We start from the raw sequence: 14,363 nt of genomic DNA, 5'->3' as shown, positions 1-14,363 counted from the left end.
CCCCTCTCTGGGAACAAGCCAGAGTTCTGACAGACGACAGCACGAACTTGTGTCCGACTGCTGACTCGGGTCACACGTTCCAACATGGCGAGGGAGGCCAGCCACTTCCGTTTTCTGTTCGCGGATGAGCTGTGCCTAATTTGCCTGTGATCTAATTTTCGAAGGAATTTTTTTTTTCAATTTAAAAATGAAAAAAAAAAGAGGATTTCTGTCGATATCTTTATAGGACTTTGCGATGGGTGGATTAGATGTCCGCCCCGTGGACACCCATGAAAGGAGGTGAGTGACAGCTATCCAGCAAAACAAAATAAGCAGGTCAAAGAAATCCACGACACTGAGTGGGTGACCTTTCGTGAACTATCTACCAAAAGTTTCTATGTAAACATCAACATGCCAATACCAATTTTTTCCACGCGCGGCAGCGGTTGGGTGTGTTTCAAGCTGGACAATACCATGGGGACAAAAATTCCCTCATCCCTCATGTAAGTATGACCGAGGTCGAAGGAGTCGGATTCCACGGCCACGCGCGCATCCCTTCTCTCCATTCATCGACATCATCCTGAAGGTAGAGTAGCATGCAGCTCACCCTCCCCCTGTTCCAATGAGAGAACTCGCTCCTCCTCACTCCAGGGTCTTGCTGCGGTAGTTCACGCTGCACGGCCACGTCATCGATTTCTGTCTTCATCTCGCGCGATGGGGAGGCTGGGGGAGGTAGTGGGGCGAGGGGAGACGGGTGGGGTTGGCGGAAAGCACGCGCCGGTTTCTGGTTTCGCTGATATCGAGACCGTTTGTGTTGTATCCAGTTTGGACAAGAGTCTATGCACTGCGGCTGCCAGCAACCGAGGCTCTATCACGGCCAGCACAGCCCCGGGGCAGCCGCTAGAACAAGATATTTTTCATTTTCCATTTCTTCAACTTCAACGTGTTGCCATCTCGCTCAGTATATAATATTTTTTATTTTCCTTATATTGGTTGCGTGGATGGGGTCATGGGGAGTCCAGCAGGCTCTGATCACATTCTCGTTCCCTCTGAAGGCGGCAACAACGCTCAAAGCTGAGAGTGAGCCGGAAGGCTATCGTAACAGTAAGAATTATTGCAGTCACTTCAGATGATGATGAAGACAAATAAATGTCGAGAATATAGCAGATGAATGATCTTTTATTTACATCGTTTAGGCGAAACTATCTCACTCCCTCCCTTTTACTTAGATGCGGCCTCCGTTTGAGAGACGATGGACTGCACATAAAACAAGCCATTACCGACAGGAAATCTTCATCATCGTATGTCATACAAATCAAAAACAGACAAAAATATTTTTTTAAAAGCACACATTGAAAGTTCCCAAAGGAATGAAACAGTATTAGGTATGCATGTGCTGAATCTCTCCCTCGCACACACACACAAACCGACAATGGACATCGTTACTCCTATTACAGAAAGACCTGGGGTGGTGGTGGTGGTTGTGGTGTTGGTGGAAATGGTGTTTTACGCCGAGCCAGCAACACAAGCAATAATTATCCGGCAAGGCAGCTGTAAACAGATGCTACATACAGATAAAGAATAAAGTGTCCAAGACGAGAGTTGAACCCACGACAGCCAACTTCACTGTATTGGTGACAGGCGCTAACCGTTGTGTGACCGGAGTGGGGAAGGGCACTCATTCATTCAAAGCACAAACAAACATACCAACAATGAGGAGAATGCAATCATCGATTCATTTAAACTGAATAATCAGCATTTTCAACAGCGGAAATGAAATCTAACTTGACAATCGTTACTATGCATTACCTTGTGTTTACACACACAACTGATCCATTTCTTTTTCAAACAATACAGGTTACAAAATAGAAACCACTTAGTTTTTAATGAAATATTTCGGGCGACATCATTATCGCAGCATATGAAATATTTGTTTTGTAAATAGTGTATAAACTTATACGATGAAAATGTTCACACAGATTGTGTGCTTTAGGGTCAGCTACAATAAAGCAACAGTATAACAAGCTCAGCTTTTTACTCGACCTGCTTCGTGTCACACACCCCAATCGCACACTGAAACCGTCGGGAGAAAATAAAATTGTCCATGTGCAAAGCCTCGTTGACCCAGTCACAGATTAGGTCAACAAACCGACACCGCAGTATGTCATCCAATCACAGCATAGGTCTCACGCACACACGCAATAGTCATACTCACAACTGGCAAACATCTACGTCATCACTGTACAATGCGAGCATATGAAGTCGCAGACCAGAGTTTGGAGGGCAAGCAGCAGAAGGCAAATATGGGGACACTGGTGAGATCCAGCCATGATGATTGCAAGCAGCAGTGCCAGAATTCTGTCTGGCGTGGAGGTTCATACAACCCCTTACCCGATCTCCCGAGCAACATCGTGCATCGCCGATATCAAGTTGCTAGGCAACCAGATGCACCAGTCCAAGGCATAGTTCCTGATGGCTACGTTGGTGTAGAACTCAGATAAGCCTCACTACCCTACAAGACGCCGTCCTGGACCAACCATCTATTCATATTTTCACTGCAATGGGTTTGCTGGTGTCCATGTAGCAGACCTCAATGTGTTGAAAAACTGGCATGCTGCCCTCCCATTTAGAAGATTCAATAGATTCGTTATTTAAAGTAAAGAACTTCGTTCAACAATACGCTCACATAATGTTGTTCGTGGAGCAGAATCAAAGTTAAAGCATGAAGCAATCCCTTAGATAACATCAAGCCTGATCACTCGCCGTATACCCCCAGCATCAATTTTGTTGTCATGTCGAAAATCACAAGCTGAACTAATCATTTATTCTACAGATAAATAATCAAAGTAATCTATCATATTTTTTAATTTACTGTTAACTTAACCCACACTTACAACAATCACATCCTTCTTGAAAAAAAAAACCCCGAAGGTGAGACAGGTAACAATATAAATAAAACGCTCAAACATGTTATCATTTTATACATAGACATTAAAATATTTATGCAGAGAGAGAGAGTAGTAAGGTTTGATAATGAAACCTTTCATGGTTCATATTAATAGCGAAAGTTTGTAACCAAGGATGGGACGCAAGCTGATAGATTTGTGAGTTTTAGAGGTATTTCCATGTTCCATCTCAGCGAACTGTTCAGAGGACCTCAGTGGTGTGTTCTCCTCCTCAGACATCAGTGAGTTGGTCAGCGTGCCAGTCGCCCGGCCTGTCATTTGATCTGTCGTGGAACAGCGTTGTAGCAGGAATAGTGGTAGATCTCACCCATGGGCGTGTAGTAGAATGCACTGCAAGCAAATAGATAACATACCCGTGCAAGCACGCGCGCGAACACACACACACAGAGCGTTCAAGTACAAAACACTGTTTGTGAAACTGACATAAATGTTTACCACAAGAGACAATAGTCCCGAATAACAGAAATACACGAAACAACCTTAGTTAGATGCGGCGATATCTAATGGGATGCATTCCCTTCAGAAAATACTATCGATACTAAATAGGGGTAAATACCCCTGTTCTGTTCTCGAGATACATATCCCCATGCACAGAAAGAAGCCAGCCACACGTACATGGCTACGGTTAGGTTATCAAGCCAGAGGGAGAGCTGGGACCACAAGCAGACGGCTGTGTGTACAAACTTGACGTCACGTGTCTGACCTCGCTATGTGCATGATGTTTGTAAAGCACCCCAGCAGACCTTCAGTATCAAGCAGATTTCACTGCCACCAACCTGCCTACACACTACACGATATCCTGATCTGTTATCTATGCAAAGAGGAGTGTTTCGCCTTCATTCACTCTTTGTGTTCGAGTGCTTTACTGCTCCCACCTTGGCAGCTGAAGCAAGGGGTGTAGAATGACAGGACCCAGCGCACAACACTACTGAAATAACTCTGAAAGCCAAAACACACTTTGGCATACAGCAGCGCACTTCATGCTGACTCTAGCGAATGAAAGGATAATGGAAGCCGCCAGTGAGTAGCTAATAAAAAAAGATATACAATATATAAGATGGCCGGTTTTAAATCGCGTTTAGTTGCATCGCGGGCTTCATGCACGTTCTTTGGCTCGAGACTAAGCCGACTGTACAGGAGATCAGGAGAGAGAGACTAGACAATGCTCATCTCAGTAGGAGACTAGGCAAAGCTCATCCCAGCAAGAGACTAGGAAAGCGCACCGAGCTCTGCAGGGCGCCGGCGTTACGTGACTGAACGGCTGCCGTCCCCCGCCTACAGCGGCCATGACAAGCCAGGGTTACGTGCAGCGTGGTAACGTCACGTCCGCTGTCGCTCTGACGTCACCAGCTGCTCCATCCCAAAAATCCATCCAGGCAGCAAACCTCGTGAACCCTCAGGTCGCTGTCCACGGCTTTCTGGCGCCGCCATGATTAGGGTGTCCAAGATGGTTGCTGCGTGCAGGGCCTCGCCCCACCTGTGGCAGATGCCGAGTGCACAGACGGCCCTTGTTTAATACTAAAGCCTACCTGTCTGTTAAAAACCCCTAGTATTTCAACTTCTAAGCGTTAGCACCCAGGCCCCTAGGTGCTAACTGCATGGCTAGCGAGTACGGTCTGTTATTTTACTGATAACAGATACGTCTTTAGGTCTGATAGCTAAGCTGACTTTACGTGCATCTGGCGCCAGTACCGTAGGCTGCCGAGGTCTAACGCGCGAGTATCCCTAATTCCACGATTTCAAAGGAAAACCTCTCACAAGAAAACAGAATGCAGGTCCCCATCCACCCCGCTCAGTCTGACTGCACGTTCCTTCTGTGCCCTCCGTGCTGAACTTTGATGAGGGCGAGCGGTCATCGAGGACGGGTATAAAACATAACCAAGGGTGAGTACCCTCACTCCCCGAAAGCCCTCTGCCTACCTTTCTCCAATCCTCTTCTTGCAGACAGGGCAGAAAGTGTCCTCGGTGATGTCGATGCGGCCTTTCTGTAGGTGAATTCTGTCCTCTGTCACCTGTCAACACAGCCAGTGCAAACCAAGGTCTTACAAACAGGTGCACGAAGTATTTATTTAATCCCAGGTGATTTAATTTAAGTCTTGAGTCGGAACCTGCCTATATATATATACCCGCTCTTACTCGACCTGTCTCTCAAGGACAATGGCATGACAAATAAATAAAAAAAAAAAGCAGATTAAGAGTTAAGTTGCACCCATTAACAGTAGGAAACAATGTCAACAACTGACAACAACAGTGAAGGCAAAGCTTTTATTAGTTCAACGACGACAATAAAGTATCTACTGTGCACTGACAAAGGCATTAGGGGACATTCTGAGCGCGCGTGCATGTAAACGTAGGTAGGTGTGTGTGAGAGAGAGAGAGAATGGCTGGAGTGAAGAGGCAGCTAATAACACTTTGTACTTTTTTGGCACAAAACGCTGGCGTGTACTTGTATCCCAGATTAAAGTTTATGCCGCCATTCTTACAACTGGGAAAAACCCTCACAAAAGTGTCACCTCGGTACAGCATTGCCGTTTATATAGTCCACCCACAAACCCCAAATAAACAACTATAAAAATATTGAGCGGGGCAAACATGAAGGAGTGTGTGTGTGTTAATGAGGGTGGGGAGGGTCTGGCCCATTTGGTCTGGGAAAATAAAGCGACGACGTTAGCAAAGGGTTTAGCTCTTACAAGCTTTACCTTAGACACGATGAACCACTTACATGTACTGCCAGTAAGCTTTGGGATTACAGCTTTTACACCAGATACATTCGACAGCAGAGGAAAGCTGGCAATACCAAGGACCGACTAAATTTGGGTGCCAACACAAAGAGTGGAAATAAATGAATCCACAGCCTGGTAAGGACCTGAAGGCCAAGACTAATGGCGGCCACACCAGTGGACGGAGGGAGCAGCAGCCCACGCACGGACCGCTGTGTAATGTCCGGCTGCTCTTTGGGGCGTGATGGAAGCAGGCGACGTCATCGCAGCCAACAACAGCAACAACCGGCGTCTCCAGCTTCTGCAGCAGGCGCGATCGATGTTCACTATGTTGCTGGTGCTCTCCACACGATACAAAACGATTCTCGAGTCTTGTGATGGCAGCGGTTATTCCTCTGTGTGGTGTGCGTGTGCGCGCGCGCGCGTGATTGTGTGCTGTGCGTGGCGGTTTCACTTCCTACTCACAACATAAAGACTGTATTTAAGATCTGTGTTCACAGCCCCGGAAGAGAAGAGTTCCTCAGTGTTTACCGGACTACACGTTTCTCAAACCACTAAAAATGAACAGTAAACCGTCACAGTTTTTTTTCTCTCTCGTTCTCTCTCAATAACAAAGCCGCAGTAGTAATCTCGACTACTCACGTTCCTACTCCCGACAGCGACCTGACCGGCGCAACAGGCAAAACACATAGTCCTCTCCCCCTCCCTCCACCAAAACACACACACACACGCACTCTCCATTCACTCCCCCCAACACCACCCTCCATTCACTCCCCCGACGCAGGACGGGCGTAGCAAACATGAATGGAGATTAAGCACACATATCAGTGTCAAAAAGTGAAACAGATGCACGGACAGTACATTCTAAGAAGCAAAGACGGAGTCGGCACACGATATGAGTACCAGTCGTGATCATATAGTCGGGGGCTCCTAGGCAGTTCAACTGGTCTCGGGGACCATAGGGACCTCTTACACTGGTGAAGCCCAGACAAGCCACCGCCGGAAACGGAGGATACGAAGTGGGAAGGGAGGTCGGGAGGGCATTGATCCAATTGATAACGTGAGAAAACACGGTTAGTCTTGTCTGGTGACTGACCGGCCTGGTGACTCACACGCTGCCCACTTCGTCCTTCACCTCCCACCTCTTAACCGTTGGCCATTAACACTTTTCCCAAAGTCATTTCCGTCAACATCAGCTTTTAATGTATACCATAAAGTAAACAATAAAAATCATTCACACACACACACAGCAACACTCAACAAAACGCATCCCTGTCTCCAAGACGAGGTGAGACCAAGATGCCAAGTCTGGTGTGTCCGGCTGGTGAACAAGTTCGTTAGTACCAGTGAAGTCGAGGTGACGTCAGCTCAAAGACTAACAGGAACGCCGCCTGGCGAAGCACTTGCTGGGCTGGCACAATGCCGGTCTTCAGCCGCCGGGATGAGAGCGCGCGATGCTATCATCGCTGATCACCACGCAGTAGTGGTTGCTATGGTTACCAAGTAAAACTTAGCTGCAACCACTGCGCATCCCGAGGAGGTTGGTAGCTGGAAGTCTTTAGTGGCGCTCAGCAAGACATCGCACTCAGTGGCGGTTAGTACACACACACACATCTGCTGTAACATCTGACCCCCGATCACAGGTCCCATCTTATTAGTCTAAGCTCCTCATCTCAATAACACCCTCGTCCCATCAGCTACCTTCGGAGCGAGTATACGGCACAGGTGTGTTTGTGTGTGTGTTTATGATAGGAAAAGGGTCGTACAACGTATAATGTGTAGGGGCAGTAATGTGGATGACCGTGTCGAGAATGGTTGACATTGCATGTGGAAGGTAAATCCATGACTCGTTCCTCCAACGTGATTTACCTTCCTACTATGGGACGTAGCCTTGGTTAGCGTCAACGACAATGATGCAATTCCACATCCTTCGGCAATAACACTATGGGGAACGGTGGAGGCGATTGGGGATGGAAGGTGGAAGTATACTCAAGTATGCCAGGAAGTATGCCTCCAGCACCGCAAAACGATAAGCACTTGCATACAGGGGGTGGGGAAGGGATGGCAGCACCTTTACACCTGCCACACACGAATCATTCCAAGTGAGCACCGCTCATTCAGCGTGTAATCGCATGTCTACACGCCCTCTTCTCTCGCCGTCTCCTCCCTCTCCCCCCAGACCCACGTCGTTCCAATCATGCGTTTGGAAGCGAAGGTCCCCCTATTTATAGAACGTCTCCAACTTTCCAGTTTCCAGCGGCGCAAGACTCTCTTCAATCCATCGCCCAAGTGTCAGCCGCAAGCATAAAACCCAAGAGCGTCTGAGTGAAGAAGTAGGGTACTTCTGAAGCTGCTGCTACTTATAGACACGCATGCGTCAGTCACAGGCGTTAGGCAGACGTTCCCAACCGTGCGGCTGCTTTCAGACTGGAAGCAAATCCAATCGACACATCTATAATGCTGTCTGAAGACAAATACAAGCGCCATCCCCCACTTCCGAGTTCCCAAGGGAAAGAAGAATGTTTTATCATGTGAAAGACTATTCGGATGAACGGAATAAGCAAGTTAAACATCGGTGACGTGGGACACGCGCTCTGTCTGAGCTCCGGGCTTCTGTCACGAGGGTCCAACATAAACTGCGACCTTCCGTAAGTCCTGCAATGTCCGCGACCCTCCGCTGCTCCAGCTCTCAGCCTCCATTTCATTCGCAGCTTACGCCTCGTTATGGATGCTCGGCTTAGTGATAACGCTAGACGATAAATTGCCGCCATGCGGGATCAAAGTGTTCATATCATTTCTCCAGATGGTGTTTACTCTCGTCCAAAAGGCAATCCGCAGCACCACAGTTCTTTCTTGAAACGGCAGGGGTTCACTAACTGCTTTCAACGGAGGCTTCCGCTGACAAACCATTTAAATGCTGTGCCTTCTGGTCAATGTCGAACATGTCCCACCTCATGTCACGCCTGACACATCGTCAAATTTATCGTTAAAAAAATGTTGAACAGATGGTTTTCAAGCGGGAGAAGCTGAGGGAAGAAAAACTTCAAGGCCCATCATTTGGTGTAATTGGGGGACATCAAGATATGCTCAGACGACAGAAGTGGAACTGGCGTTTGTTACTAATACCAACTTAGAAAGAAAACTCATCAAGACACAGTAGGCGAAAAAGCCCTTAACAAAGATGAGAGAGAGAAAGTAATAATCTCGAGAGAGTTGAAGCGGTGGGCGGTGTGAGGGTTGATCTCTTTGATCTGCACCTCCAGCCAGGTCAACAGGTGTAACTATTCAAAAAACCTGAGAGCCACTCAAGCTTCATCGAGGAACTAATGTTTTGCCCCACCATACCTCACCCCGTCCCAGCCTAACCTCTCTAACCTCGACCACTGGACTAACTGCCCCCCACAGAATCCGGCCATGTACTTGCCGCACTGCCCGCCATACCTGAACGTACACACCTGGCTTGCTTCTGTGGACTGTAAACAACTGACCATGCTACACACTTCCAGCGCACTCCTCGGCCGACCTGTGGCTCCAGCATGCACATTTTCTCCGCAGGAACAAGCCATGGCCACTTGAGTGTCCGCCAGACGTTCTCATCGCCTCCCTCCATTCTCGCTCTTTTGTAAACGTGTTCTGCTGTTCTTGTCTTCCTGCTTCCAGTCACGAGTCCAACCTCCACAATTTCATGAAGATCTAAACCCTGGTTGAACTCTTTCACCTTTGCCCTTCCGGGTCTTCTTAAATGGACACACATGATGTCGAGTATTTATGTGACCACGTGACGGTCAAACCAACAAGCGTCGTGCATGCTTGTTGGACAGCTCGACCCTGTCAGATTGAATTTGTAAGGGGGGGGGGATTGGTATTTTACGCCGTGTCAGCAGCTAAGGCTATATTACGGCAAGCAGCCAGCCCTGTAAACAGATGTCACATGCAGAGAAAGAACAACGTGCCCGAGACGAGAAATGAACTCGGGCAGCCAACCTTCACTGTATTGGTGACAGGCGCTAACTGTTGCGCCACCGGACCGCTGAATCTGTAAAAGTTGAGACAAGTATGGTTTCACTAACGCCCCGAAAGATAATCTACAGAGTGAGATCAAACTGTCCCTACATTGCTGATGTACACAGAGAGCCGTGCACCCACAGGCACGTACCCCCCTAACACATGCACACGCAGCCTCACACAGGACCCTGACATTTCAGAAAGCCGATAACTATCAGGATGAGTAGAGCTCAAAATGCGAAACCACGCACACAGACGGCGAACCCCTCGTCCCTCCCTCTCAAACACGTGTGACTAGGTAATAACGATAATGGCCTGGGCCGTTTTCCACGGGGGAATTCCCACATCTATATCTATGGCTGCCTGCGAACCGGCAACTGATATTTTTTTCTAGTGTGGCACAAACAGCCAGACTACCGTTCACACAAAGCAAGTAGAGGAGTGATTTGTGCTCTGCATGTATACAATGCAGCCTGGGCGCCACCTGCTCGCACTACGTGCTAGCACCGTTACCGCGCGGCTTGTGCAGGCGAAACGTGGTCTTGGCGGCGAGTCACGCCTGCTACGAGCTGACAGTCACGCGGACGGACGTGTTCGACTTTCTCCGCCATGATGGCGAGAAGTTGAAGCGACACCTTGTGGGTCAGGGTGCCCCCCCCCTCCTCGACTGTCCCCCCGGGCGTTGAGCGACAACATTGATCTGTTTGTGTCTTGTCGCCATCCGTACATACAGGTCCGCGTCCTGACTTGTGGCCAGCCAGCGACAACTCAGACAACCCAACACGCCACGCTGCTTGACAACTTCCGCAAAGCAAGTCCCAAGCTTCGTCTTCAAAAGCACACCCCTCATACCCCTCCTGCACCGCACCCCGAATACCACCCTTGTGTGAATGTAAATCCGTGTTTGCTAACAGCAGTGTAGACGGTACAACAACGCCTTTGATAACCAGCGAGGCATTTATTGAGGACTGTCTACACATACACTATCTGTGAATCTACATTATCAGCATATACATGTACACTGCACATCAGGTACACTTTCCCTACAGCTGGGTCGATTGGAGATGGGGTGGGGCGTTTGATGCACCACACGGGTATCGAACCGGAATGTCCCAGGGTTCGAACGCTTGTCCACAATCGGTTATCCGCTTCTTCTGACCTCCTCACCTCTGGTGCAACAATCAACACGTTTGTCGCGATCCACATCGATGTCGATTGGGTTCAGAAAACTTTAATCGCCATCACAGCTTCTCGTCAAGTCTCGAGAGAATGAGCGTCGGTGTTGAGAGGGGTGGGGGAATGGAGGGAGAGAAGGCGGGCATCCTGACCCAATCGCCAGTCAAGGGCGCGGTCCCGCACGGGCTGAGAACGGTCAAGAGAGGACAGACCAGGAGGAGTGGGTGGTGTGGCGAGGGAGTGCACTGTTTACACGAGAATTGGCGAGGTCAATCGTGGAACGTTCTTTAGAGCGCAATAAAGTTGAAAGCGGTTGGCGGTGTGCCGCCGGACCCCCAGAGCGCAGTCAGCCACCGCCGATGGTGCTGTCACGTGACCAGACCGGCCACCAATCGCTGCTCCAGTTGGCACGTTTTTTGTCACTAGTTGCTTTGGATGACTAGTGATCTTTTATGCCGAGTCAGCAACTCACTAGCTGCCAGCTAGTCGTCCGGCCCTATAAACAGGTGTCACAGTCAGGGAGACAATGGTTTGGTCAGGTTATCTTACAGGAGAGTGCTTGCACCTGTTGGTGATTCTGCATTGTAGGCTGGGGGGATGGGGGATGGGGAGGAATGACGGGAAGCAGCCGGACCAAAAGCCCGACGGCCAGGCTTGCGGCAGAACAAAGATCACAAATAGAAAACAGCGGTCTACCCAACAGGAAGTGCGAAGCTAGGGCATTACCATCCTCGTTGCGGCGGTAACCTACCGCTGTACCACTGCATTACCGGGTAATGGGCGAGGGACGCAGGACAGCGACTGTAGCCCGAGATGCCGACTCACAATGCGGTCGCCGCCGCAGTGGATGTGAAAGAACGTCAGCACTAGTGACACCAGGACACAACGCGTCGCTGATGGTGGTGATGGTTGTTGCAGGATTGGGCAGCAAGTCCGCGATGTCGACACTTACACCCTAATGCCTCTACGGGAGCAGCTTTGACTTAACAGCTGGGGGCGGAGTGAGGTGGTGGTGGTGGTGGGGACGAGGCGGGAAGTTGGCCGTGTCACACACACACACGCGGATGAAGCCGGCAGCGGAAGCGGCAGCAAGTATTCTGTGAAGATCGGGTCGTGCGCGCAGTGCGCGATGATGGTCGACGAGCCGGGGCGCTACACCCCACGGTGTAACTTTGAATGTGAATACTCGGGCGTTTTCACGCTCCGGCCCGCCAAAATAGACCCGCGGCCTCCCGGCACTGGCGGATTTTGAATGTCAAACGGCCACGACGCCTCGCGACCATCCTCCGCAGCCCCCACCCTGGCGGCAACGCCTATCTCCACACTCACACTCATAAAGCGGGTCACAGCGATCGCAGCACTAAAAACTGCCTTCTCCCTCCTGCCCTCGCAGATATGGAGGTCCTGTCACTTGGCGTCTGCAGCGAGCGACAGCACGTTGGCGACACAGCTACCTGTCGTACTTTTTAAAGAAAGGATTGCGAAGGTGTGACAGTTACGAGTACAGGTTGATGCAATGTGGCAGACAACTAGTCATGCTGGAAGACGACGCTTTGACCAGTTGTGACAGCTGCTGACAAACTCCATTTTCATTCTATAAGGCTAAACAAAATATACTTCCAAAATATTAGACTAAAAACTAAACTAAGTGAAAGATTTTACAACAGAATTGCGACACAAGTGTGAATATTAACACCTTTGACAGGCAGGTGACGCTTCTGTCCTGCCCTTTGGGCTTTATTTGGCCCTTGACGGGGAGCTGCTGGAGTGGGTGGGGAAATATTAGGAAGGCATGTAGCGTCGTCACCCCAGTGGTAGGAAGAAATAGTGCAAGATCGAGCTCGCAACCCGTACATTTTATTTCATTTCTTCGAACACCAACCGTTATCAGTTCTTTCTCGGGAAGCGTGTGTTTCGGTTGACTTATCTGTAGCTATCTCGCTGAACCTCGGCGAACAGTCTCGACTTGTTATCTCACCATCATCCGAGATAACACTGGATGTATTAATACATAACTCTGGCGAAAATCCACTCTGTCACCAGCTGTGGCGAAAGATAAAGTTTGCGATGAGAGGATGGGTCTGTGTTGTGGGAAAAGATGTGCACGAGTGATCTCACCGAAACAAAGCACTTGCCGGCTTGCATATTGTCTTTTCCCAAATGAATATTATATAGGAACCATACTTCAACCTCCTGACTGACCATCTGGCCCGGGGGTGGGGTGGGCGGGTAAATGGGGGTTAATCTCGTGTCCAGGTAGAATCGCTGATGCTGATGAACGTTTGCTATGTTTCAATAAAATTTGTCATTTGCTCAGTTTGGAGATTCCAAATACACACGTTTGTGGCACAAATAAGCAGCTTTCATAAACAACATAAACAATATTATTTATTTGAAAATAATTATCAAATTAGTTTTATCTTCAGGCTACAACATACTGTGAACATTTCCAACAATTTATGAAAAGGACAAGAAGTTGTCTAAAAGATCCGTATCCGTATGGCGCTGGATCGAGCAGCCAGAATTTCTTGGCAACACCAGCGTCTGTCACTTGAACATCGTTTGGAAGCTCTCTCATCTAATGAGATAATACAGTCTGAGACTGCCCGACAGGTAGCAGTTCAGTGCCTGTCACAGACTGAAGTATGCATGGCGCCGCTGTAACTGCAATTACTCAGCAGGTAAAAACTTGCCAGTGCTGACAGGTGAAACGTGGGGGAGGGGAATCCTAGGAAGGATGGGGGTCTGGCACGCAGACTTTCCAACTCCTGCACATGAATGTATTTCCAGAGATGGTTTCAATCCTAACTGCTGTCTATTGCTGGCAACAAGAGGCTACCACAACCGTCGTCGAGCCATGGACGGCCAATGCCGTTAAAGGACCTGTGGGGTGCTGAATTTTTGTTTTTAATGATTGGATACAGTTGGGTGCAAGATACCAAGACCCTTTTCATGCTGTAAAACTGACCGAGAAAGCAAAAGTGGAAGTGTTTTGTACCGTCTATACAAGTGTGTAAATCAGTGGAAAACAACCTTACATCAGCTTTAAAAAAAGTCCTCGCGGCTGCTGCTGCTGCAGCAATTTTTTGTGATTATACAGACGAGAATGATATTCTTTTCTGCTGGCAACTTCCCTCGTTCCTGCTGTAAAATGCTTGAGTTCTCGGCCAGGAACCAAACTTTACCACCACCTGCTGAACTAGGCGGCCATGGTGGCTAAACATCTATGTATTGTCGTATACTTACAATGAAGGCTCGAGAACTTGAGGTAGGTAACTGAACAAGCGGAGGAGCAAGTAGCTGCTGTAGTGGCGGCGGACACATACCCATGTTGCCAGCTCCCAACCTCAGGTGGTGCTAGGGGGGTAATGGAAATGGAGAGGTGGGGGGAAGGACAGGAGGACACCAATGTGGAGCAGACATGTTCACAAAAAGCTATTTATGCAACTTGTGACAGTAACCTCCTACCTCGACACTTCTCCGTGCCAAGACAAGAAGGTTGCACCACGACAAATGT

General features: G+C 48.9%; 1 protein-coding gene across 1 annotated transcript in view; it reads right to left on the bottom strand.

Annotated features, from left to right (window-relative positions):
* Positions 1-1,140: 1,140 nt before the first annotated feature.
* LOC112570634 (vam6/Vps39-like protein) overlaps positions 1,141-14,363 on the bottom strand; it is a 36,333-nt gene continuing 23,110 nt past the window's right edge. Inside the window, 2 exon segments of the mRNA XM_025249172.1 lie at positions 1,141-3,275; positions 4,866-4,957. Coding sequence (XP_025104957.1) covers positions 3,200-3,275; positions 4,866-4,957 — 168 coding nt within the window. The 3' untranslated portion in view covers positions 1,141-3,199.

The sequence above is a fragment of the Pomacea canaliculata genome, linkage group LG8, assembly GCF_003073045.1.
Source record: "Pomacea canaliculata isolate SZHN2017 linkage group LG8, ASM307304v1, whole genome shotgun sequence".
NCBI lineage: Eukaryota > Metazoa > Mollusca > Gastropoda > Architaenioglossa > Ampullariidae > Pomacea > Pomacea canaliculata.
Note: the sequence above shows the minus strand (reverse complement) of the source record. Positions and strands in the feature narration are given on the sequence as shown.